Below are 26,140 nucleotides of genomic sequence, written 5' to 3'. Positions count from 1 at the left end.
GTTTTCCTCTCTGGGCAAATAGTTGATGAGCTCCTTTAAAGAGTAAAAGGCGGGAGAGAGAACATCCATCAATGCATACAGGTAGGAGGAGGTAAAGCGACTTTAATATTCCAGAGCTCCTATATTGCAGAACAGGGAGACCTATTAAAGCAGAATACAGCCACACTTCGAGAAGTGGAGTCTCACCAAGAAGCATTCAATAACCTTTAAGGTAAGAAATGTGTTTAAGCATTTTACCCAGCTGCTACAAGAAGACACATTCATCTCTTCAGCACATAACATATTCTCCAGAATGGACCATAGGGTAGGCCACAAAACAAGTCTCAAAAAATTCAAAAAAAAAATTGAAGAGGACAGAATACTTCCAAACTCATTCCTTGAGGGCAGCATTACCCTGATACCAAAACCAGACAAAGACACAATAACAACAACAAAACTACATGTCAATATACTTCATAAACACAGATCCTCAATGAAATACTAGCAAACCAAATTCAATAACACATTAAAGGATCATTCACCATAATCAAGGAGGATTGATCTCAGAGAGGTGAGGACACTTCAACATATGCAAATCAATAAACATGACATATCATATTAACAGAACCAAAATAAGAAAAAGTGATCATTTAAATAGATGCTGAAAAAGCATTTGACAAATTTCAACATCCCTTCATAATAAAAACCTCAAAAAATTATACATAGAAAGAACATACCTCAAACAATAAAGGCCGTATATGACAAACCTACAGCTAACAACCTACTGAACAGAGAAACACTGAAAGCCTTTCCCCTTAATCTGAAACACAACAAGGATGTCCACTTTTATATTTTCATTCAACATAGTACTGGAAGTCCTAGCCAGAGCAATCAGGCAAGAGAAACAAATAAAAGGCAACCATTTGGAGAGGAAAAAGTCAAATTAGCCTTGTTTGTAGATGACTTGATCTTATATTTAGAAAAATGTAAAGATTCCACCAAGAAACATTGGAACTGACAACCGAATTCTGTATAGTTGCAGAATACAAAATCAATGTACAAATATCAGTAGCAATTAAATATGTTAGTGGTGAATAATCTGAAAAAGAAATCAAGAAAGCAATCTCATTTATAATAGCTCTCCCCACCCCCCCACCCCCCACAAAAAATACCTGGGAATGAACTTAACCAAAGACATGGAAGATCTCTACAAAGAAAATGATAGAACTCTGGTGAAAGAAATTGAAGAAGACATACACAAAAGTAAAGATATTCATTCCATGTTCATGGATTGCAAGAATTAATATTATTAAAATGTCAATACTACACAAAGCAATGTACAGATTCAAGACACTCCCTATTAAAATACCAATGACATCTTTCTCAAACATAGAAAAAGCAATCCTAAAATTTGTATGGACCCATAAAAAACTCTGAATGGCACCAAGAACTCTGAGGAAAGGATAGTATCCTCAATAAATGGTTCTGGGAAAACTGGATATCCATATACAGAAAAATGAAATTAGACCCTTATCTCTCACCACATACAAAAGTCAGATCAAAATAAAAACAAATCTAAGATATGAAACTATGAAATCACTCAAAGAAAACATTGAAGAAACTCTCCAGGACACTGGTTGAGGCAAAAATTTATTTAATAAATCCTTAAAAACACTGGTAACCAATGTAAAAATAGACAAATAGGATTACATCAAGCTAAAAAGCTTCTGAACTGCAAACGAAATAAACAACTAAAAGACAACCCACAGAAAATGAGAAAATATTTGCAAACTATCTATCTGACAAGGGATTAATAACCAGAATATATGAGGAGTTCAAACCACTCAATAGCAAAAAACAGAACAAAAGATTTAAAAATGGGCAAAAGATGAAGACCTGAAAAGACATTTATCAAAAGGCCAAAAAATATATTTTAAAATAGCCAAACATCACTAATCATCAGGGAAATGCAAATCAAAACCACATCTCACCCCAGTTAAAATGTTTTGTGTCAAAAAGACAAAAAAAGGTAGGTGCTAGAGAGAATGTGGAGACAGAGAACCCTCATACACCATTTTTGGGGGTGTAAATTAATACAGTCATTATAGAAGACAGTATAAAGGTTCCTTGAAAAACTAAAAATATATCTTCCATATGATTCAACAGTCCCACTACTAGGCATATATATCCTTCTAAAAAGGAAATCAATATATCACAGAGATATCTGCAACCCCATGAATCAACCTAAGTATCCATCAGTAAAGGAATTGATGAAGAAAATGTGGTATATATATATATATATATATCAAAGAGATATCTGCAACCCCATGAATAATCAACCTAAGTATCCATCAGTAAAGGAATTGATGAAGAAAATTGAAAAGAAAATTGATGAAAAAAATATATATATGCATATACCATGAAATATTATTCAACCATATAAAGGAATACAATCTTGTCATTTGTAGCAATATGAATGAAGCTCGAGGTCATATGTCAAGTGCAATAAACCAAGTACAGAGACAAATATCCCACATTCTTACTCACATGTGGGAACTGAAAAAGTGGATCTCATGAAAATAGAGAGTAGACTGGTGGTTACCAGAGGCCAAGAAGGGGGATGAGGAGAGAAGACAAGTTGAAGAATGGGTAATAAAATACAGTTAAGTAGAAGGACTAAAATCCAGTGTTTGACAGTTCAGTAGAGAGACTATAGTTAACGATAATCTACTGCATATTTCAAAATAGCTAGAAAAGAGGAATTTGAATATTCCCAGCATAAACATAAGTTTTTGAGGTGATGGATATTCCTATTATCTTGATTTGATTATTAGCCATTTTATGAATGTATCAAAATATCACATGTGCCCCAAAATATGTAAATTATGTATCAATTAAAAAAAGGAATAGGTTCAAGCTAATGGGAAGCACTTTCATTTTTTTCACTTTCCTCATCTTATAAGAATATCTAAGCTATTTATTTTTTTCAGCTTGGAAATGAAGACAAGCACCATCTCAAAATGGTTCAGGGTTATCATGTTTATAAAGTAGTGAATGTCCAAATCCAAAACACAAAACTTGCTATGATTTAATCTTGGCACCATGGTATTTTAAGAATACCCAGGATTTTTTTTCAATAAAGTATTTTAAGAGATTTAGACATGGAAGTGACTTTTATGAAGGAAGAAGTTGACACTCACAGGTCCTGAGAGACAGGAGGCACAGCAAGCCACGTAGAGCCACATGGGGAAGCATGGGGGTCTTTCAGGAGGCAGAAGTGGTAGGGGAACATGTGGCCAAGGGCCTGTCCATTGTGGTTTGCATGGGAAGAAACAATATGCTGGGACTGGCTGCCTTGCATAATGTCAGTGGGCTCTGTGGTGTTGTTGGTACCCGAGTTGTCTGGTACCTAGTCCTGGGGTTAGGGTAGGGGAACAGTGATCTGGAGTATAAGAGCTCCATAGAAATGGTGGTTAGGGGTGTGGCCTCTGGATCGCTTGGTTTGCATATGAAAGGAAAACTCACAGGCAAGTTGTTTGATCTCTCTAAAAATTTGCCAGCACTGGGCAGAGCAGTCCCTACAGGGTTAGCAAGGCCCCAACTAGAAAACGTGGTCACATAGACAAAGAGAGCTGCACATTGTGCTTTGGAAAGCATAAACAAGGGGCCAGGGCACCCCACTATGAAGATTATATCTCGTCTTACCCCATTCTTGTCAGTAGGTTTTGCAACCCCTCATTCAGGCTAACCACAGTTGGGAGGAAAATGCTGAAGTCAAGATTTCAACGTTAGGATGGCTCAGTTACCAGCAGAGGCTCCCCATGTGATCAGCAGAGCAAAGTGCATATAAAACAACTGCTCTCAAACACAGTATTTTCCCAACCAGTGGCATCAGAGTGGCAGGCTTCTTTAAAAGGCCACAAGTGACATTACCATCCCACAAAAGGTATATTATCTCTCTAGATTAGGCCTGCTTCTAACATGAGGTCTTCAGTTTTATCAAACCATCCCCTCTAAAAGAAGCCTTGGCAAATCATGAATTCTTTGTATTATATTTTCCCCCACCATAACAAGAAATAACTGTTGAATAAGACAAACAATTTTTTAAATACATTCTTTCTCAAATCCTCACTGATCAAATGATATACATACAAATACACATTTACATAGGCAGTATACATGTATACATACATACCCATATACACATATGTAATAGTACATGAGTGTATACACATATATGCATACATATACATGATATATTCACAAATGAGAAATATCCAAGGAATGCTGCTTTAAGAAAATTGCTCTTCTGTATCTCTTCCTCCACTGAATTTCATTTAACAGTGTTCCTGCAGAAATGGCTATCTACTTCAATATCTCCAGAGATGGCAGCCAACTTGTTCATAGAAAATGCTACAGGGGAGCAGAAGTTTCAGGCAAATAAAAAATGGCATGTCATAAATAAGAGTAGAATTGTACCTGATAAGTGGCATAACTCTAATAAGCATAGAAAAGTCCAACCCTTTAAATTATTGTGCAAATTATAACCATCAGCCTTTGTTATGGACTAGAGTCTTAGAGAATATACAAATATGACTATGGTACTGATATGCTAATAAGCTTTCTAGGCTGTTGGATGGTTTAGTTGTAGATAGACTAATGTTGGCAGCAGATGAATAATTGCTCTGCATGTACTAAACATAACGGAGCAGCACAGAACTTCATCATTTGTCAGCTTTATTTGTTTAAATAAGAAAAATGCTGACAGCAGTTATTGCTATAATCCCCTTATTTATCAGATAGAAAACACTAGTTACTCTTAGCAGGTCTAATCCTGTTGGGAGACTAAAAGTTAGAGGATTTTCAAACTAATTGAAGGTATATGCTTCACTGTGCAAGGAAGAGAAATGTAAGAGGAGGGAAGAAATGGAGAAGGGAAAATAAATAAAATGCTTTATTTCTGGTCAACTTTAAATAAAAGGGTGACGGTCATAGTCTAAGATCCTAACTTGTTCTGGACAAAATAGATAATTCTGGAATAGTATTTAACATTCAGTACCACGCCAACCCCAGCTCGGTGCCTACCAACACCTGGCCCTGAGCTTTTTATCCACCACTCATTATTGCACTGAAAAAGCCGTCAGCAGCATCCTGCTGTGGTTACTTTTTCCAGCCAGTTCTCAAACACACCTGGTGATGGGCACTTGGGGAGGAATTTGACACAGTTCTCAAGTGCTTGCCTCTCCACTCAGCCTTACTGCTTCAATCATTTGGAAGTTCTCTGTAGTAGGATGCTCGGCTTACCAACCGGAACCAATGGATTCAAGAAGGAAGTGAGAATCCCTCCCCTCTAAGATGTTTCTCACATCCCCAACCATACAGAAGCAGTAAATGACCAGCTAACTAGGTTTTGGTAGAGTGGTTTATCTCGTCCCAGTCTTGGTGTCTGCTTTCCGGGACCTTTTCAGTTCAATGTTTCACTTTCTTTGTAACTTATTGTTCACATTATAGCGCTTCATGATTGGGGCTGAGAAAATGAATATTCCATTTTTTGTAGACAAAGTCCCAAAGAATTATTCCAATACAACTTCAAGAGTAATGCAGGGCCTTGCTCAGTTCTCTAGGAGAGAAACAAAGCAATCAAATTCTCTTGAAAAGCAATAGACTTTTTTTTCCCCCCCTGGAGACAGAGTCTTGTTCTATTGCCCAAGCTGGAGTACAGTGCTGAGATCTCAGCTCACTGCAACCTCCACCTTTCAGTTCAAGCAATACTTGTGCCTCAGCCTCCCGAGTAGCTGGGATTACAGGAATGCGCCATCACACCCACCTAATTTTTGTGTTTTTAGTAGAGATGAGGTTTTGCCTTGTTGGCCAGGCTGGTCTGGAACTCCAGGCCTCAAGTGACCCGCCCACCTCAGCCTCCCAAAGTGCTTGGATTACAGGCATGAGCCACTGTGCCCGGCCTGAAAAGCAATATTCTCTTATATTCAAGAGTTTTCTTGAAAGAACCATGAACTCCCAAGGTTTCTCAGCCCCTCTGATGCCTGGATTTGGCTGAGGTATCCTCTCTTACTCTGATGTCTCCTGAGCAGACAAAAGCCCTTTCAGGTGGAAAAAGTGAGTCTTCCACTTATGTAAGGGAATGTTTTCCACTTGTCTCTTACTGCTTCAAGATCAGAGCATCGAAAACTATACTTCAACAATGAGATACTCCCTCATATTTTGAATAACACATTGTTATTATCATTATTAGTTATATAGTATTTGCATGGCCCTTTATTTTTATTAATACCATCACAGCCGTTTTGGTCTTTTATCTTAACATCGTGTCACTATTATTTCTATTTTTTAGTATTATTATTTTGCCACAGGTCCCCTACGATAAGCAACAGATCAAAGATATCATAAGGTTTACGACATGTTTTGCTGGAAAGACAATTATTGAGCACCCTGTATGTGTCTGTCACTGTGTTAAGTGCTGAGGATACATTGACAAGCAAAACATCAAGATCCCTACCCTCAAGAAGCTTCTGGGTTGGAGGGGGAGACTTTTTTTTTTTTTTTTTTTGAGACGAAGTTTCACTCTTGTCGCCCAGGCTGGAGTGCAATAGCGCGATCTCAGCTCACTGCAACCTTTACCTCCCAGGTTCAAGCGATTCTCCTGCCTCGGCCTCACAAGAGATTATAGGTGCCCACCACCACACCTGGCTACTTTTTGTATATTTGGTAGAGACGGGGTTTCACCTTGTTGACCAGGCTGGTCTTGAACTTCTGATCTCAGGTGATCCACCGGCCTCGGCCTCCCAAAGTTCTGGGATTACAGGCGTGAGCCACCCTGCCCAGCCCTGGAAGGGGAGACATTTTAACATGCTCCAACAATGCCCAATGTGACAACAGCCATGACACCAGAAGCACAAGCTGCTACGAGATCACACAAGAGGCTGGGTGCCATTCTACCTATGACTTGAAAGCTGTGTCCTTATTAAATATACAGCCTGCCTTCTAGACCACAGCTCTGGGGACTCTTTTATGGACACATGTATCTCATACACATTTGAAGTTTCAAAACTGACAGATAGGGAAGAAATGTCATGGAACTGTACCTCCATATCTTGAGAGAGCTTAGATGTCTTTAGGCCAACGTAGTACTGAAATAGTAAATTAAATACAGAAATGAAAAGGCAGAACAATGTTTCATTTTACTGGCAGATAATTAATTAGGGCTAAATGTCTTTTATCACTTCATCTTAGCAACAAGATAAAAATGTATCTTGACCAAAAATAAAATAGTTATCCTTTGAATGTGCATGTGCGCTATGCCTAATGAACAGTCTTTTGTTTTCCCAGGATAATAAGCACTCCACGTATTCCTCAGAAGCACCGTGAGTTCAGTCTTAAGTACAGAAACAAAGAATACACCCAAGCTCTCCAGTTTCTTCCACACAAGAGATTAGAATTAATCAGCTCAGAGGTATCTGGTAAAGGAAAGCAAATTAACTTGATGGTGTTGTCTGACAACAGCAAGAAGAGAAAGTTAAGAGGCGGAAGTGGACATGAAAGGGTTGTTTCGAAAACGCATCCCATGAATGACTCACTCCCGTGTCATACTCACAACATGGTGGGCAACACAGTCATGATTTCCAATCCTGTTGCTTCAATCAATTGACTTTCCATTCCTGCAGTCACTGAAATCATCTCCTGCTAGTAGCTTATGGCCTGAGGTCAGGACATATATTGTACCACTTGTATCACCCACAGTGCTACTATCAGAGGCGTTCAAACCAGAGCAACTCCATTTTGAGTGAGGGCTAGGAAAATGAGGCTGGAACTTGCAGGGCTGTGTTCCCGCAAAGTTATGCATTCCTAGTCTCTAGATGTTGATGGTTAGGGGAACAAATTAATAATGTTTACTAAACAAACCCAGACTTGGGAGCCTCCAGATATCCTGGACAAAGGCGTTCCTAATTTTGCTTTAAAGATAATATCGATTCTTGCAAAATATAGTAATTAAGAAAATTAATCCTTTATCACAAACCCTTGTAGCAGAGCACATCTCCCCACATATACAAGCACTATACCTAGAGTGGATGTGTTCCTCCTCTTACTTTCAGGAACATCCTATTCTGTCTATGGAGTAGCTGTACTTTCAGCACTTTACTTTCTTAATAAACTTGCTTTTACTTTGCACTGCGGACTTTCCCTGAATTCTTTCTTGAGCAAGATCCGAGAACCCTCTCTTGGGGTCTGGATCAGGAGCCCTTTTCTGTAACACTGCCATGGACTCTGAGGGTAACATAGACACACAATGCGACCTGAATGATTGAATCACATGCAAGTAAGGCAATGTTACTCTAGAAAGGGCAAATACTTACCTGTCAATATTAGCCCTGTTATGTTCTCAGAATGCAAAATTCTACAATTATATATTTGTTTTTTGAATCATAATCACCAGACACTTGTCTCATTCAAAAAGAAGAATAAAATAGCTATTTCATATTCATCATTTTGAGGGATAGTCTTGACTGAGCATTTGCTGTAAACTAGCCCCTGGGCTAAGCATGTCACTTGTATTAGATGCTAGGTGATGATGGATACAATTATCACTGCCATTTTACACATGGAGGAACCAAGGAGCAAGGAAGCTCAATTCCACATCCACCTGAAAAAGTATATAAATGGAGAGCCTGATTTCAAACATTGCTTCCTCTACACCAAAACCCATGTTCTTAACCATTAGGCTAGCCTCAGGTTTCTTCCTCTCTCGCTCTCTCTCTCTCTCTCTCTCTGTGTGTGTGTGTTTTGTTTTTTATAGATCTTTATAATTATTCGTTGTTTTTTTTTTGTATTTTTTTTGAGACGGAGTCTTGCTCTGTTGGCAGGCTGGAGTGCAGTGGTGCGATCTCAGCTCACTGCAACCTCTACCTTTTGGGTTCAAGTGATTATCCTGCCTCAGCCTCCCGAGTAGCTGGGACTACAGGTGTGCACCACCACAGCCAGCTAATTTTTGTATTTTTAGTAGAGACAGGGTTTCACCATGTTGGCCAGGCTGGTCTTGATCTCTTGACCTTGTGATCCGCCTGCCTTGGCCTCCCAAAGTGCTGGGATTACAGGCATGAGCAACCGTGCCTGGCCTATAATTCGTATTTTAAATCAATGTACACACTTCTTAATGTGTGAACTGAAGAGACTGGTCAAGAATTTAGGCTTTGAGACAGATGTATGGTCGATATCAGACATTATTAAATTATATAAAGTGATTAGCTGATTTCTATCACTACTAAGGATGCGTGAGAGTAAATAATCTTCTTATTTCCCTTTTGTAGGAAAAGTTAAATTAGCTATAAGAAACAAGGCCTTCTTACTCTACCAGTTTATGTAGGAATTCCTAACATTTTCCTGAAAACCTTTTAAGAATATGTCAGTCTTCTCTGAGAAGTAGAGTGATGAACAAGATGAAATCTAAGGTGGGGAGGGAGGAGGCTTCCATAAAAGTGAGTTTGAAACCCACAAACTGTCAATAAAACACTTGAGAGATTATTTCTGTGTTATGTGGCCTAAAATATATGCTTCCCAAATGTACTTTAGTGATTTGTGAATCATCGAAGATACTTTCAAATTAATGGTTTTCTGGAAGATACTATATTCAAATCCCCATCACCAGCATAGCAACATTCTAAGACATAAACTTTTAAGATTTAATACATTTTTATTTCTATTCTTCTCCCTTTTCTCGACACAATCCATTAACCTTTTATCCCCAGAGAGTGACTCCAGTTGTTTAAAAAGGAAATCACACACAATGAGGTCCCTGAAATGAAATTCTTTAAAAAGAAAAATATTAGTTTACTGGAGTTGAGACTTTCCCATAACACATTGGAATACACATTATTTCACTCATTAGAATTCGATATCTCTGAGGTGGAATAAGATAAGAGCCACGGTGTGTTGTTAAGAGAATTCCTATTTTTATCGAACAATAAAGAAGTGGTTTAGCTTATTGATAACTCCAGCTCCCCACAGGCCACATAATCTTGATTGCCAAGATACGTGTGGTTTGTGGTTGTTTACTATTGTGTGTATGATATACGTGTGTCTGCCTGTTAGATTAAAGCTCAATTTCTGCGTTACTGCATACGCCATCCTTTTCACAGGGGCACGATTCCTGGGTTGAGATTACTTCTCAACTCTGAGCTTCCAGATGTTAACAGAAGAACAACACAAGGAAGACGAGTTCCCATATTTCCAAATGAAATGAGGCAGAACAAATGAAAGAGGATCCCTTGGCTAGTGCAGAGAACTGCAAGTGTACATTACTAAGAGGTATAGCCTTGTCTGTGCAAACACAGTAACTCATGTCAAATAAATTGTACTTTTTGCAGGAAAGAACTCTAGCTCTGGGTTTTCCAAGCTAAATTGCATGAAAACACACAATCTTTTTTCTTCTTATTTGAACTGTTAGATGACAGGGCCAAATTACCAGAAAGACCAAAGGCAGTTTGCAGCCTTTAACAACTGAAAGGACTTATTGCTTCCAATTTAGGAACACAAAAGATTCTGTGTCTACTCCAAACACTCCCAGGTCCTATGCATTTCCCATTAGTTCTGTGAAGACAGAATGCCTGTAAATAAAAAGAATTATCAAATTTCTCTAGAATTTCAGAAATGGAGATTATGTTGTCCAAAGAGACATAAGGAGTTACTTTTGGCAGGACTTAAAAAAACAGGGACAGTTCTCTCAGTCTCTCTGGTCAAATGTGGTCCCACCGTTCTTGGCTTCTCAGTGTCATTCACTCCTATTAGACTGGCAGGAATTATTTTACGAATCCAGTCAAAAGCCATTAAGTCTGTAAAGGTAGTCAAATCCTGTTTCCCAGCTCTGCCTTCGAGAACCCAAGGGAGGTAATGCATCTATTTTTCAATACCTGAGGCCATTTTGTTTCCAAGCTAGATTGCATTTAGGTATTGTTTTGGGGTATAATATCTCCACTCATCTTGTTCTTGTTTCCACAATTCTACTATTAATACAGAGCTTAGGAAACATAATTGCAGTGTGTGGCGGATAGTGATTTTCATTAACTACACAGAAGAAAACTGTTTAGGGAGAGACATTTCTTTCACATTGATTCAATCAAAATGACTTGGAAGAAAAGGTTGTGCTTATAAAGTTCTTTACAAAAAGGTAACTGCTAAAATTTAAGTCCTTTCTCAACAGCATATTTTTAAAAATCGGTATATAATATCCTCAGATTTGGTCATTTATGAATTTTTTGATCTGCTCAGTTTCTTTGAAATATGTCTTTTATTGGCTTTCTTTTTCTTTTTTTAAGGAAGCAGAGAGGAGGAGATTTCTACACGGAGGTAGAGAATGTAATCAAAAACGCTATCCACATGACATGGAGTTGCCTAGCAATGCTAGGGGAATTAAAAGGGGGAAGAAATAACAAAACAGAATGTAGTGAAATTAGAAGAGGGTGCACTGTTGAATTGGCTTGCAATACTTCAAGAGGTCTTTATATGAGAAGGGATATAAGATTTTTCTAGCAGTGGTAAAAGAAATGGCTGATCATTTTACAATATTCTTTCTATCTTTCATTTGGAAGAGTTTGCCCAATGGGATTCGGCTATTTTGAGTTCATTGCTGGGCAAAATCTAGGACAGAGACATCTGATGATAAAACATACAGCCCCAGTGAGCCACTGGTATTTGAGTCCTTTTTAGTTGTACTAATTGAGCAAAAGACACAAGCCTGTCATATTCTGCCATTGTTTTGTAGCCTTTTGCTTATATGGTAGATGTCATTCCCTTGGTTGCCCTCTCCCAAATTCCAGTGTCTTCCTTTGAATTTTTAATGTCAACGTAAGTGAGACTGCTGTTGTCTCTGACTCAATCTCTCCCAGCACCAGGCCTCTCCATCTAGGTCTCTCCTGGGTCCCAGCCTTGGGAGCACAAGATCAGAGACGTTCCTGAAACCAAGATTCAATTTGTTCTCTACTTTCCCCATTGAAATGCCAAATCCTTTCTTCAAAATGAAAACTGTATCAACAATCCTGGAAATGTCTATCATTGCTTGCTATAAACTTTTGTCTAACAGTGCCAGAAACATGCCCAGATTAAAGGATTGGCTTTTATGAAGATGGAAGAAATGGTCAGGAATAAAGAAATTCTAAAATGATATATGTATAGGATGATACACACGGGTGACTGAAACCCTAAATAGATTCATAATGCAAAATGATGAGCCATGTACTTCAATCCATCCTTATGTCAGCAAGAAAACTTGTCAATATTTTGATTTGGGAGAAAAGTATAGAAATCTACAGGCAAAGGTGGCTCATGGTGTTGAAGAAATTCATCTGAAGGAGAAATCAGGAGATCTGGGTCCTTGAAACAGCTATGCTATGAACTCATTGTATCTCTTGAATCTTAACATTTTTAATGTATAAAATAGGGCTGTTAGATTATCACTAAGCTCTCTCTCTCCCAGTTCTTACATTTAGATTCTAGGATTCTACACATGCTTTGGTCTGAAGAACATCTCTAAAAGGGGCACTTTTTTTTTTTTTTTCTTCCTCCTACTAATTCCAATTTGAAATGAATAGGGAATTATTATAGAGTTTTAGGTGTTTCTCTACTTTTTGGAGTTTTGAATTTATACTGCAATCCTACAGTAGTTCAGAACTGTGTAATGATTAGCACACTTTCTTTGCATGTAAATAAGATGTTTAGTCCTTGGCCCTTCTCTTTATTGATAGAGTTTTACCTACAGATCTTTTTGAGATAACTTTTTCCTTTTGCTTTGGAACACAGCATCCCCTGGTAACTTCTTTTCTCTTTTCCTTTTTTTTTTAGACGGAGTCTTGCTCTGTCACCCAGCTGGAGTGCAGTGGCATAATCTTGGCTCACTGCAACCTCCTCCTCCTGGGTTCAAGCAATTCTTCTGCCTCAGCCTCCTGAGTAGCTGGGACTACAGGCACCCATCACCAACCGTGGCTAATTTTTGTATTTTTATTAGAGACAGGGTTTCACCATATTGGCCAGGCTGGTCTCAAACCCCTGACCTTGTGATCTGCCCACCTCGGCCTCCCAAAGTGCTAGGATTACAGGCGTGAGCCACCTCACCCGGCTCCCCTGGTTACTTCTTTGCCGGAGGCTGATACTCCTATCCCTGTCTTCTGAAGGGGTATATCTCTAGGTCTACTTCCTTTACAAGTAGACCTAGTTGACCCTTCCTCTCTAACAGCTCTTCCACCACATGGCTTCATTCTTTCCTAGTGATTCTCAAATCTACTCTTCTACCTCCTAATTCTATCAAGTTCCAAATCTACATCTCTTCATTGTATACCACAAGCACTTCAAATTTAGCTTGTCAAAACTATGATCTCACATTTTTCTCCTTGGTAATGCAATTACTTATATTCTGGTTGTTATTTCTGTAGCCTCCCCACTCTTGAACCAGTTCTTACCTTCTCTCACCTGAATTATCCATGTCTCTTAGCTCCCTTGTTCTGGTTTCTGCTTACCAACGTTTCTTCCAGATTCATTTTTTAAAGCAGAGCTCCAGTCACTGCATACCCGTACATCAATATGATCAATCACCAGAACCAAAATACCCATAAAACTAAGTGAAGGACTCCACACTCTTATTTGAGGCCTTTCATACCATTGACTAAACTGAGTTTTCTAGCCACTGGCTGCTATTCTTGTACATAAATTTTATATTTCAACAAAATCAAACGTTTTGCTGAACGTATACTAGGCTTTCTTCATTGACTAATGTTTGTGACCTTCAGGCCACTAAAACTCCTCTCTCCTCCATATGGTGTAGGATCAATTATGCCCATCTGACTTACATATTCATCAATGTCCCTTTCAACCGCTATCAAGTCTACAATACCTTTACTGATAGTCCTAGTTAGATGTGATTTAAGAAACAAATCTTCTGTAGAATCAGATTCTTCTTTTCAGATATTTATCCTAACCTCATCTGCACAGAATTTATGGGCATATTTGTCTTATCTCTGTCATTATGTGTAAAGTTCACCCCATGGGCTATTTTCTTACCTATCTCTGAATACTCTGAAAGGCCTACCTTGTTATATAGAATATCGTTGCTATTTAGTTAATAAATTAGGCTGATTTGAAACTTCAGAGTTATACTGATGTTTTCTGACTTATTCAAAAATCTGATATCTAGTGAGTTGACCAAGTCAAGTAGTTGACCATCTAAAAAATCAACAATCTAACGTGTGACCAGATTGGATCTTGTCTGAGAAAGCAAAGTTCAGAAGCATAGATTGTTTCTGTCAACATGAAAATATAAAAGGGTATACATTTTGAAGGCTTTGAGTCAAATTATCTCACTTTGACATCCAGGGCAAGCACTTTACTTAATCTCTTTGAGCCTTAGTTTCCTTGTCTATAAGAAGGTAATAATAGCATTATCTACTGCAGGGGACTGTTGAAAAAACTGAGCAAGATAAATAATGTCTGTCAAATGCTTAAAGCCTGATATATAGTGAGTGGTCAATATGCATTAGTTAGTATAATCATAATTTCCATCATCACCACTTATCAGCCAAATTCACCAATAATTTACTAATAATGTAAAGATGGTCCCACAATTCTTTCATATTGGAGATCCTGCTAGGATATGGTAATCTAATTTGGGATCTGCCACTACACCATAGTCAAAAAAAAAAAAAAAAAGGGACTCAGAAACCACCAAATGCGGAGAATAAAGTGCAAAGAAGAAAATCTAGGAAAGATTAAAGAAACTCAAATCATGCTGCTTAACCAGGGGTTTGATGCAAGATTTAATATTTGTCCTCAAAAATATTCAGAATTCTGCAAACGAAAACAGTGATTCCCTGGTTTATTTCCAGTGATAATATTAACTTTCATACAAAATTTGGTGTTTAAAGTTATCTACATCAAGAAAAAAATGCCTCTGCATCATATTGGAAGGGACTACCAAGGCAGCTGTAAGGTCATTTGAAGAAAAGGATTGCATCTTATTGCCTCATTCACACAAGGCAATGGGGGGTGATTTCCAGTCTTTCCCAGAGACATAACCACAGGAGAACCTGAAGAGTCACCACGGCTGCTTCTGACTGCTGCATGCTCCTACCTGAGCTCTTGTCCAGACTCTCTTCAGAGACGTGCTCGTTCTGATGGACCCACTCGCCGTTGCATTTGAAGAATATCTGCATGGCTGGCCTCGCTTTGCACCTGAGTGCAATAGGATTGCTCTTGATAATATAAGCATCATCTGGCTCCTCTATGAAATGAGGCAGTGTCCCAGGAGCTGATGGGATGGATTCGGGAAGGGCTTCGCCATTGTCAGTTCCTGTGAAATCAAAAAAGACGTCAGAACACAGCCTACATTGATAGCACATACACCAGGACACAATGGCAAACCCGCACCAGCTCTAAGATTCTGTGCTGGAGAAATCTTCACTTTATTAATAAAGCATGCTTGTAGAACTGGTGTAGATGAATTATCTTCTAGAAGCTGAACTAGGAGGATATGGTAACACAGCTAGCCATGGCTTCAGCGTTATTGGATGAAGCATAAGAATGAATAGGACACCCCTCAAATTTCTGTTTTGAATCTGAGCATCTTTGCAGAAACAACTGAGATAAACATCTGTGAGGTGAGAGGCTCTGGTGAACGGTTACCTCAAACGGCTAATGACAACCCCAGGCTGCTTCAAAACTTTGAAAAAATGGTGAGAATAGATGTTGCTCTCCCACACATGTATGTGAGTAACAGGGATGATGACAGAGGATACTCAGCCATAAAATATGGTCAAAAGATTCCAAATGGTCTGCTTTCTTTACGTATGAAACGGTGGAGATTGTCTGGCAATCTGTCTTGGATCTTGGATAACTCACCAGCTCACTGCCCCTTCAAAGGAAACATGATTACATTTTGCTTGCCTCTGGCCCACCCTCTGCCCCCAGCAACCTTCCGCTGGTGAGAATGAACACAAATCACTAATAACTCTGAGCTTATAGCCAGTAGTTATAATTACATTTGATCAAATGAAAGGAATAAACTGGACTCTCCCCTAACCTTAGGAAATGGAGGAAGCAATATAAAAAGGGAAGCACAGGAGGGAAAACTGTACTTCCCTGTTTCTTCACACAGTGAGCAAAGACTTAAGTCCCAGGAAACTGCCACAAAATGAAAGGCAGGAGGGTGTGATTGCTGAGCACAGTGGAGAGGACAAGGAGGAGTGGCATCTTGTACCCTCAAAAGGCCATTCTACTGTAAGACCAAAGAAAGCAAATATTTCAATAGCAAGATTAACTGCCCTAGAAATGGTTGTTCCCATTGAGACCAACCAGTCTTTAGGATGAAGTGGAGGAAAACTACCTAGTGAACCACTGGAAGAACAATCTCACTGTGATGGTTAATACGGAGTGTCAACTTGATTGGATGGAAGGATTCAAAGTATTGTTCCTGGGTGAGTCTGTGAGGGTGTTGTCAAATGTCAAATTAACATTTGAGACTGTGGGCTGGGAAAGGCAGACCCACCCTCAATCCAGGTGGGTACCATGTAATCAGCTGCCAGCATGGCCAGAATAAAAGCAGGTAGAAGAATGTGGAAAGACTGGTTGAGACTTCTGGCCTACATTGTTCTCCCATGCTGGATGCTTCCTGCCCTCGAACATCGGACTCCAAGTTCTAAAATTTTGGGACTTGAACTGGCTTCCTTGCTTCTCAGCTTGCAGACGGCCTATTGTGGGACCTCACCTTGTGATCGTGAGTCAATACTTCCTAAGCAACTCCCTTTTATATATACATCTATCCTATTAGTTCTGTCCCTCTAGAGAACCCTGACTAATGCACTCACCCATCAGATCCAACTCTCTGAAGAGAGTCTGGGAAAGGGATGCATCTTGTGACCTCACCTGCTTTCTCCATGTCATTGATGCAGTTGTGACCAGAGCCTCTTACTATTCATGCTTAAGTCAACAACCCAAATCAGGAAACATTGTCAATCGTAAACCTAATTCATTAAAAACAGGAGCATTGTTCTGACTGGGCGCGGTGGCTCACGACTGTAATCCCAACACTTTGAGAGGCCTAGGCAGGCAGATCACTTGAGGTCGGGAATTTGAGACCAGCCTGGCCAACATGGCAAATCCCTGTCTCTACTAAAAATAAAAATAGTATCCAGGCATGGTGGCACGTGCCTGTAATCTTAGCGACTTGAGAGGCTGAGGCAGGAGAATTGCTTGAACCTGGAAGGCAGAGGTTGCAGTGAGCCAAGGTCATGCTACTGCACTCCAGCCTCCAGCCTGGGCGACAGGGTAAGACTCTGTCTCACTTAAAAAAAAAAAAAAGAGTAATGTTCTGTTGAGGAACTACAGGAGGAATTCTTAAAAGTAAAAAGAGGTACAAAGGCTCAGACTTCAAGAGGTATTTTGTATAAGGAAGAAAATAAAAGACACCGAGTTAGTAAATGGTTCCTAATGACTGGGAACACACATGCATAGTTTGCCACTGGAACAAATTAAATGTAACTGTAACTTGATTCTTCCAAATAAGATTTTTTTTCCCATTAAATACATCAGCTTAAGGGGAGGAAAAACAGCCTCACATAACACAGAGTTTAAGAGACTATAAGCCTTGAAATGTATTTGCAATGGAAAAGCTAACTCACGTTTAAGTAATTGTCAGCATCAAAAAATTGTAAAGCAAATATTCTAAAAAGTAAGGGCAAACAGTTTATGTCAAAAGTACAATAAAGTCAGAAAATAAAATGTGTATATGTCACAGGGAGTAAGAGGGGTTTCGGGGTAGAATCTCAGACGTGGTTTTTTAAAGATATTTTAATTATATTTAAAATAGATTTCATAAAATAAATCATATATTAATTTGTTTTGTTACTGAATGCTTATGCCAATTTCTATCTTCAACAAATACCAAGTCCCCTCAGGCTTTTGTAAATCCATACGTTAGAGGAAATGACAAAAGTATTAAAAGATTTTATATGAGCATCAACTGCTTACACTCCTATTAGGGGCTTTCGTTCTGTCCAATTCATTGTTCAATTCATAAAAGGGCCACTTGATAAACAATACATACCCAAACTTATAGTGGTAAGCTGAACAGACACGTACAGACGTGCAATCTGAATGATGCATTTTTGCTTTACTAGTAGCAATGCATGAATATGTCTACGATCTGGCATAAATAAATGCCAAATAAATAAAGGCACTAGATCATGTAATAGATCAAGTTCTAACCATTCAACTCACAAAACACAGAGAGATCTAAAAACAATTAGGTTCCCCTCCTCCCATTTTAATAAATATCCTTTAGATAAAGCAGCACATTCAGCCTGCATCTGAAAGACAGAGCAGCAGAGTGGAATGGACAAGCCTGAGGGTAACTGTCCTAGCTACCCGAGGATCCCCCTTAAGGATCAGTCAATCTTAGGCCAGGCACAACTCATGCCTGTAATCCCAGCACTTTGGGAGGCAAAGGCGAGAGGATCACTTAAGCCTAGGAGTTTGAAAACAGCTTGGACAACACAGTGAGACCCTCTTCTCTATAAAAAAAATTTAAAAATAAAAAAGTTAGCTGGGTGCATGCATGTAGTCCCAGCTGCTTGGGAGGCTGAAGTGGGAGGCTTGCTTGAGCTCAGGAGGTAGAGGCTGCAGCGAGTCAAGATCACACCACTCGCACTCCAGCCTGGGTGACAGAGAGAGACAGACCCTATTTCAAAAATAAATAAAGAAAAAAGAATCAGTTAACGTTCAGAGGATGATAAAAAGGGTGGAATGTAACATTACATTTTTATTATTACATAAATACAAAAATTGTTGGGATCCATGAAAATAAGAAACGAAGGAAAATGATTTACTAGAGTGGCAGTGGGAAGGTGAGGGATTGTAGGTATATATTTGTATATATATCACTGTTTATTTGCATCCGTCTAAAAAATGAGGTAGGTGAAAGTAAGAATCTTTTTTTTTTTTTTGGCTTTGTATAGCGAAGTGCTGGGAGTGGTTACTGCCTATCCCTGTACCCTGCCCCGCCTTCCCACACTCCAAATTCCACTCTGGGTCAGGCTGTCATTCCTGGTGCAGCAAAGCCCTGCCCAGTAGGTGGCTGCCCTCCAGCAAAAGGGCTTAACCCCCTCAGCAGGCTGCCTCTCCAGGAGGACACCCCTTCCTCAAATTCCACAGGACGATGACTCACCTCTCTCTCCCCCTCTCCAACCCATACTTGCCAACCATGCTCAGCCCTGCCTGGTAGTTTTGAACTGAATTCTTCAGGAAATTGTCAATTCTTTCAGTAAAAGGGAAGGATAGGGAAGAAAGAGGAACAGGAACTGAAGTGGAAACTTTTAAGGGGCTTGTAAATTGCTGACAGATTCTATTCTTTGGGACAGAGTGGGAAGAGGTCACTTACTTTAATAAATAGTTTTATGCAAGACTGCATGAATGCTTTTTTTCCTTCAAGATAAATTTATTCATAATCTCAACACATATGCCACAACTCCACTTTATAATTCAAAGAAAAGTTTTAAATTCTGGTAGGACAAATGGCTGGTGACTGATCCAGCCATCTGCCTCCTTCCACACCACATTCACAGCAGAGGCTGGAAAAATCACAGACCCTGATGACCTTCTTGCAGGTCAGCATGGTGAGGTGACACTGGTTTAGCACATGAGTCATAAACAGAAGCTTCTGTGAAAGCTTGTATTTCCCTGATATAAAGAATAGGTGTGACCAGGCACGGTGGCTCATGCCTGTAATCCCAGCACTTTGGGAGGCGGAGGTGGGCAGATTAGCTGAGGTCAGAAGTTTGAGACCAGCCTGGCCAACATGGTGAAACCCCGTCTCTACTAAAAATACAAAAATTAGCCAGGTGTGGTGGCACATGCCTGTAATCCCAGCTACTCAGGAGGCTGAGGCTGGAAAATCACTTGTACTCGGAAGGCGGAGGTTGCAGTGAGCTGAGATCACACCATTGCACTCCAGCCTGAGTGAAAGAGTGAGACTCTGTCTCAGAAAAAAAAAAAAAAAAAGAAAGAAAGAAAGAATAGGTGTGGTTGGTACTGTCCTTTCTCCTGTTTGTTCCTGCCTTACCTGGGGAAGTTCGGGAGGAAAAGTCCAACAGGAACCCAGAAGTTCCAGCACAGACATCACTGAGAGCTTTAACTAACACCAGGATCATCCACCCCCAGATAATATATTACAGCTTTTTTTTTTTTTTAAACAATCCCTACTTATTTAACGCTACGGATAGATTTTCTGTTATTTGTGGCAGAAAACGTTCCTCACTGATACAGCGGCATCTTCCTTCTTACACAAAGCCAGCACTCCAAGCTTCACTTAATTAAATCCTAATGCCATCAGCTGTTCAGGAAAGAGCCTTGGTAGGCTAAGGAACGTGGAGACTCCGTTAGCAGAAAGTCAAAATAAGAGCTGCCATTTACCAAGTGACTACAGATTGTGGTAATAAGCCTTCTACACGGATTCGGTCATTTAAGTGACACAGAAACTCTCCGAGGTGGGTGTCATTGTGCATCTGAGGAGATGCTTTAATTATCTGCCTTGCCTAAGGCTGCACTGACAGTAAGTGGTGGGCTCAGAACTTGAATGCAGGTCTCTGACTCCAGCCACCTCAGAATTCCATTTTGTTTCAGATGAATGGATTCTTATAAGTCTGATACTCTAATTTAGTGAATGCCTGTCGCAGGGTAATAGTGTGCAGTTCATAAAACCAAAAGATGGTATAAAAACACACATTATCTGTGAGTCACTTCTTCATTTACAATAAGTATGACATTTACCTTAAAGATCATTTGGTTAACCTGTCAGCTGGACTGCGATTCCAGGTCAGGATGGGTGTGTTAGGAACCCCTCCCAGAGAAGGCCCTGAGAAAATAAATATTTTTGAGAGAACTAGTGTTCTACCAACTATATTTAACTGACTAGACATCCTCACCAAAGTCAGAAATAAAGAAGTCAAAGAATAATTGTTTGAGAATAAAATAATAAGAATTTTTCTGTGTTTCATTTAGAAATAAATGTTTCTTTTAAAGCAGGAATATTTAACAACTAAAATTCCAATTAAAATATAAGGACGTGGTGAACATTAGCAAGAAAAACAACTGGGCGAAAGGCACTGCCATTCTAATAGGGTTAAGCATAATAAACTGCCAATATTTTATCATTTGATGTGTTGTATTTGTAATGCAATTGGGAACACCGGGGCCCACAGTCATCCAAAATTGGGATTCATAAAATCCTGATCCATCAGATTATTGTTTAAGTGAATTTGAGCATCAGGAGATTTTGAGATGTTCTAAATTATTTGTATAATCTTTTCTTGAGAGGACATTACTTTGAAATACATATCACTTTTTTTCTCCTTTTCTGTCTCCAACGTATGCTTTTCTTTTCACTATACTGATATTTGTTTCAAAGTGTAAACAGGGACCACACCAAAAAGCAAAGACTAAATCTGCTAAAACTAAAGAACTTTACATGAGAATCAAATAACCTGACAAGGTCTGTGTTAACTCTGTGACCTTGGGTGAATAACTTAACCCTGATGTTGTTCCATTTTTCTCATTCACAAAAATGGATGACTAAAGTCTGTTGGTGTTTTGTGATGTTAAAGTATGTGTAAAAATAGAGTAAATGGTTAAATGTTACATACACATCATGTGGCACCATGACCACAACCTTCAGCATCATCACTGTGTGGACAAAGAAAAGCATAAAAATGAAAGAATTACAATTATCATCCCTATGATTTCCATCCCCAAACTTATTATCCTAACATTTATATTTTGATTTTCTGATTGCTATTATCATTTTTATCTCAGAGTCCTAGTGATATGGACCGTTGCTTATAACACTTCTTTATCATTTGCTCCCTGTAGCTACATTAGTAAAATTCTGTTAGGTGAAAAATTCAGAACACATGCTGTGAAGCACCTATTCAATAAACATTCAGTGAAATGGTTACACTGTACACCAGGCACATAGCTATCTTGCAAAGCAGGCTAATACACAATGGGTTTCCTTTTGGCCAGGTCCCAAAACTATTGGCTTTAATAGGCAAGTAGTTAATAAACATAGGAGATTTCATAATATTCCAGAGTCCTTCTCACTGCAATATGTAAATAGAGTAAGGCTCCTTAGAATTAGCTCTTTAACTTCCATTCATTTTCTGTGAGTGTATTGGTCCACGGCAATGTGCAAGTCAGAGCCATAGCAGGAAAACCAAGTTACATAATCTAAAAGAGAATACAATAGAGCCAGGCTTTCTGCCTTCATTTATGTAAATGTGACTTGTCTCCATATGGTTACTTAATTAGATAGGGGATGCATTTCGCCCATTTAATGCAGAACAGCAGCCGGAATTTTACATACCAAATATTTAATGCAATTTATGAAACACAGACTCTTTCCCTAGGCCCTAATAAAAGTTTCTTGTTTATTTATTTTTAACTTGAAAACTATTATTTCTTCCTAACCTGTAATAAAAATGGAAGTGTTTTATATTATTGCGTTTGCATCATTCACCTCACCTGTGCCAATCTTATATATGACTGAGATATTACTTTATTGAGCAGATCTTAAATCCTGCAGAATGAAAGATGGGAAACAGTGCTTAAGACACATTCAAAGAAATCAAAGAGCCATTCTTAGTTCCTTAAAGAACTTCAGATTTTAGTAGACTCTACAAAAGAACATTCATTATTCTCTAGTTTATCAGTTTAATACATTCAATGTTTTTTTTTTAAATAGACGCATGTGCATGCCTACTAAGATTAGACAATGTTCTAGGTACTAGGGATTCAAAAATGACTAAGACACAGTTACTTTCTGCCAGGAGCTCACAGACTAAAAATAGAGTTAAATAATAACAAATCTATGACAAGCATGCTTACAGTAAATTGGAAGTATATGCAAAGTGTCATTGGGTACAGAGGAGAGAGCCTAACTGTCCCTGGGAGGGTTTATGGCAGGCATGACAGGGAAGATTACCCCTCATCACAGTCTGGATAAATGTGCTGACCAACTGGGCAAGTTGGAGAAGGTAGCCCAACAGCGGGCATGCCATGTGCAGAGATTAAAAGGTAAGAGAGAAATCTTAGGAAATATGGGATGGCTGAAATATTACGTGCCATGGGTACATGGAAAGGAATTCGAAAAGTTACGTAGAGCTAAATATCATCTTCATTAGAATGCACATTTTAAAGAGTTTGAGATTTTATTAAATCATTGGTCTTATGTGGGTCTGTTAAATTAAGTTTAGACTAAAGCTGCCTCCTGACATATTTTAAATTATGCCTAAAGCCTATGGTTCACATCGTGTTCAAATAAGATAAACACTGAGCTGTAACTGATCTGGCTGTTTCTGAATTTCACTTCCGTTTTCTAAACGTCACTTTCCTTTTCTGTCCATAAATCTTCTTTGACCACGTGGCAGCCTGGAATCTCTCTAAACCTATTTTGGTTCAAGGATTGCTTGATTCGTGAACAGTTCTTTGCTCAATTCAACTCGGTTAAATTTAATTTGTTTAAAGTTTGTCCCTTAGCAATTCTAACATCTCTCCTTTCTGCGTGCCTTGAACTAGGAACTTTCAGAGATGCAGACGCAGAGTAACCACCAGATTATAGAAAGAAAGCTGTCTTGTTTTACAGCATGGGCCCTCAGACCAGTTCAGCTGTGCTTACTTTGAATGCGAGAGAACCCATGCTGGTCCTAATACACAGGACAGTTACTCTTTCAGCCACACTAACACAGGTGACTTATTTCCCAAGAGGGCCACAAAGAAAAGTTTTGTTTTTCTTTGATTGTTAACTTGTAACCATCATTTTAGCTTTCACTTAAGTCATCTCCAAAACTGGCCTCTCAAATTGGATCTAAGCCAGAGATTCTACACCAGTTATGATGGCAGGTACAGCTTTGTCCCCTAATGGAAACATACAGTGATTTAACCTGAGACACCTGTTCCCATAACAGTTTATTCAAAGAGACTTTGAAGTAAGATGTCAAATTTAGTCCAGGTATTTTTCTCTGGGTCATGCAATGTTAGTAATTTAAGTTTGTATTAAGTTTTTTGCTTTTTCTCTATTTTTAGGTTTCTAGAATAAACGCATAACCAGGAAACATACACACACACACACACACACACACACACACACACACACACACACACACTCCTCTGCTTTAGTGAAAGAACATAAAAGGCTTCCTAAACTATGGTAATTCTAGCTTTCACTTCATGGTCTCTAACTTTAGTGTATTAAAATCCACGTATCAGGGAAAAACAAAATATAAATGTATTTAGGAAAAAATGAAAAAGAATAAGATTATAAGATTTATAACAATTATTCATTTTAAGATGTAAAAAAGCATATCTTGCTGAGAATATGGAGATGGAGTTTATAAATTGTTTAATTCCTCCCCCAACAATGGATACATTTATGTATGAATATGTACCACTGACTAATTTTCAAATTCATCTGAAAACCTAGTGGGATTTGGGAAAAGTTTTGCTTTCAAAGTGTTATCGCTTTTCATTTGTAACTGACAGTTTTAAAGAGTGAGGCCATTCATAGTTATGGAAAAATGGTTGTTTTAATGCAACATTGAATGACAGAAAACCAAACAATCAAACACAATTCTCATATTTTTCACTCTTCGAAAATTACCTTTCAGGAAGAGCTTTATATTTTATGTTCTGCAGACTAATACAGCACGGATTTTCAATCTTTTTATGACAAAAAGAAGAAACAAAAGCGGGAAAATGAAACTGTAAGGAACAAACATTAAATTCTCTTTGAAAGAAATACACTCCTATTAGATGTCAGGTCACATAAAATCCTAGACTGTGGCCATTTAGCTGCATATCTCAAAATGTAAATATAGGCTGATTTGACTGGAACATGGTTTGACGGATTTTTTTGTATGTGATGTGGACACAGGCAAAATAGGGTGGAAGATCACCTTGGAGAAAATCCAAACCGACTCTCCTATCTTAGAAGTCATCCAGGCTCTCAGAGGCTAAACAACTTGTCAACGAGTTCTAAGTCACAGGCACAGGAGAAAAACCTCTTTGCACTGACATCCAGAACAGCATTTTTTCATCATGCCAATTTTGTTTTGATGGAACATGAAATATTAAATTGACAACTAAATTTTGTGTTATTATCTATTGAGAAATTTTACCCCCTAAAATCTTGGAAAGTATCTTTTATAGTGATCTTATAACTTGTAAACATTCTATAGTCATTCTATAGTTCAATATAGTAAAAGGGAAAATATAGTTAACATTTTATGATATATTTTATATGGAAAATTATGGTTTATACTAAATTATAGAAAAATACAAATACATGTTAAAAATATTCCTACCCATTGTCACCAAATTCCCAAAGACTAATACTATTAATAATTTGATATGATTCATTCTAGTATCTGTTTCCGATGTATACTTAATATTTTGGTTTTGTATACATAGAACACACATATATTTGTAATATGTTATCTCATTTTTTCATGGTATTACCTCCTCATAAAACTAATTCTAATGATTGCAGGTGTGTCAGTGTTGATCTATTTCTTTACTATTGAACATTTAGTTATATCCAAATTTTAGCATTATATTGATACTATAATTCTCCACATATCTATATTATACCAAAATTTATATCTTTAGTACAGTTGTCCCTCTGAAGCTTCAATTCTACACATAAAATTGCCTCTAAATATAGTTACTTCAATGTCCTAAAGAACCCTCAAACTTTTATGCCTCAAACAGACCTATTGCTTGGCCCCAAGACTTTTTTGGCCTACATCCCATAAAGCTTGTAATAGCTCTAGTATTTACCAGGTTCCCTAAGCTAGAACTTGGGTATCACCTACTTTTCTCCTATTAAGCCCCTATATTGAATTCATCACTAAACCCCATTGATTCCCTCTCCTAAATATCCTTCAAATTCAACAATTGCTCTTCATCTCCACTCTTCCTATGCTTGTGTGAATCACCGCCATCATTCCCCTACATGACTACAATGGATCCTTTTTCTCTTCTGCCTGCCTTCCTTTAATCCCTCCTACACACTGCAAAGCAGAATGCTCTTTCCAAAATGCAAATTCAAACATGTCATTCT

The 26,140-nt window shown here is 38.4% G+C and overlaps 1 protein-coding gene across 6 annotated transcripts in view; it reads right to left on the bottom strand.

Annotated features, from left to right (window-relative positions):
- UNC5D (unc-5 netrin receptor D) overlaps positions 1 to 26,140 on the bottom strand; it is a 552,460-nt gene that overhangs the window by 229,330 nt on the left and 296,990 nt on the right. For all 6 annotated transcript variants that reach the window (XM_002818989.5, XM_054561426.2, XM_054561425.2 and 3 more), the window contains exon 2: positions 15,107 to 15,325. In XM_002818989.5, the coding sequence (XP_002819035.1) occupies positions 15,107 to 15,325 (219 nt within the window). The remainder of the gene's footprint in view (positions 1 to 15,106; positions 15,326 to 26,140) is intronic.

This window comes from Pongo abelii, chromosome 7 (genome assembly GCF_028885655.2).
Source record: "Pongo abelii isolate AG06213 chromosome 7, NHGRI_mPonAbe1-v2.0_pri, whole genome shotgun sequence".
In the NCBI taxonomy this organism is placed as follows: domain Eukaryota; kingdom Metazoa; phylum Chordata; class Mammalia; order Primates; family Hominidae; genus Pongo; species Pongo abelii.
Note: the sequence above shows the minus strand (reverse complement) of the source record. Positions and strands in the feature narration are given on the sequence as shown.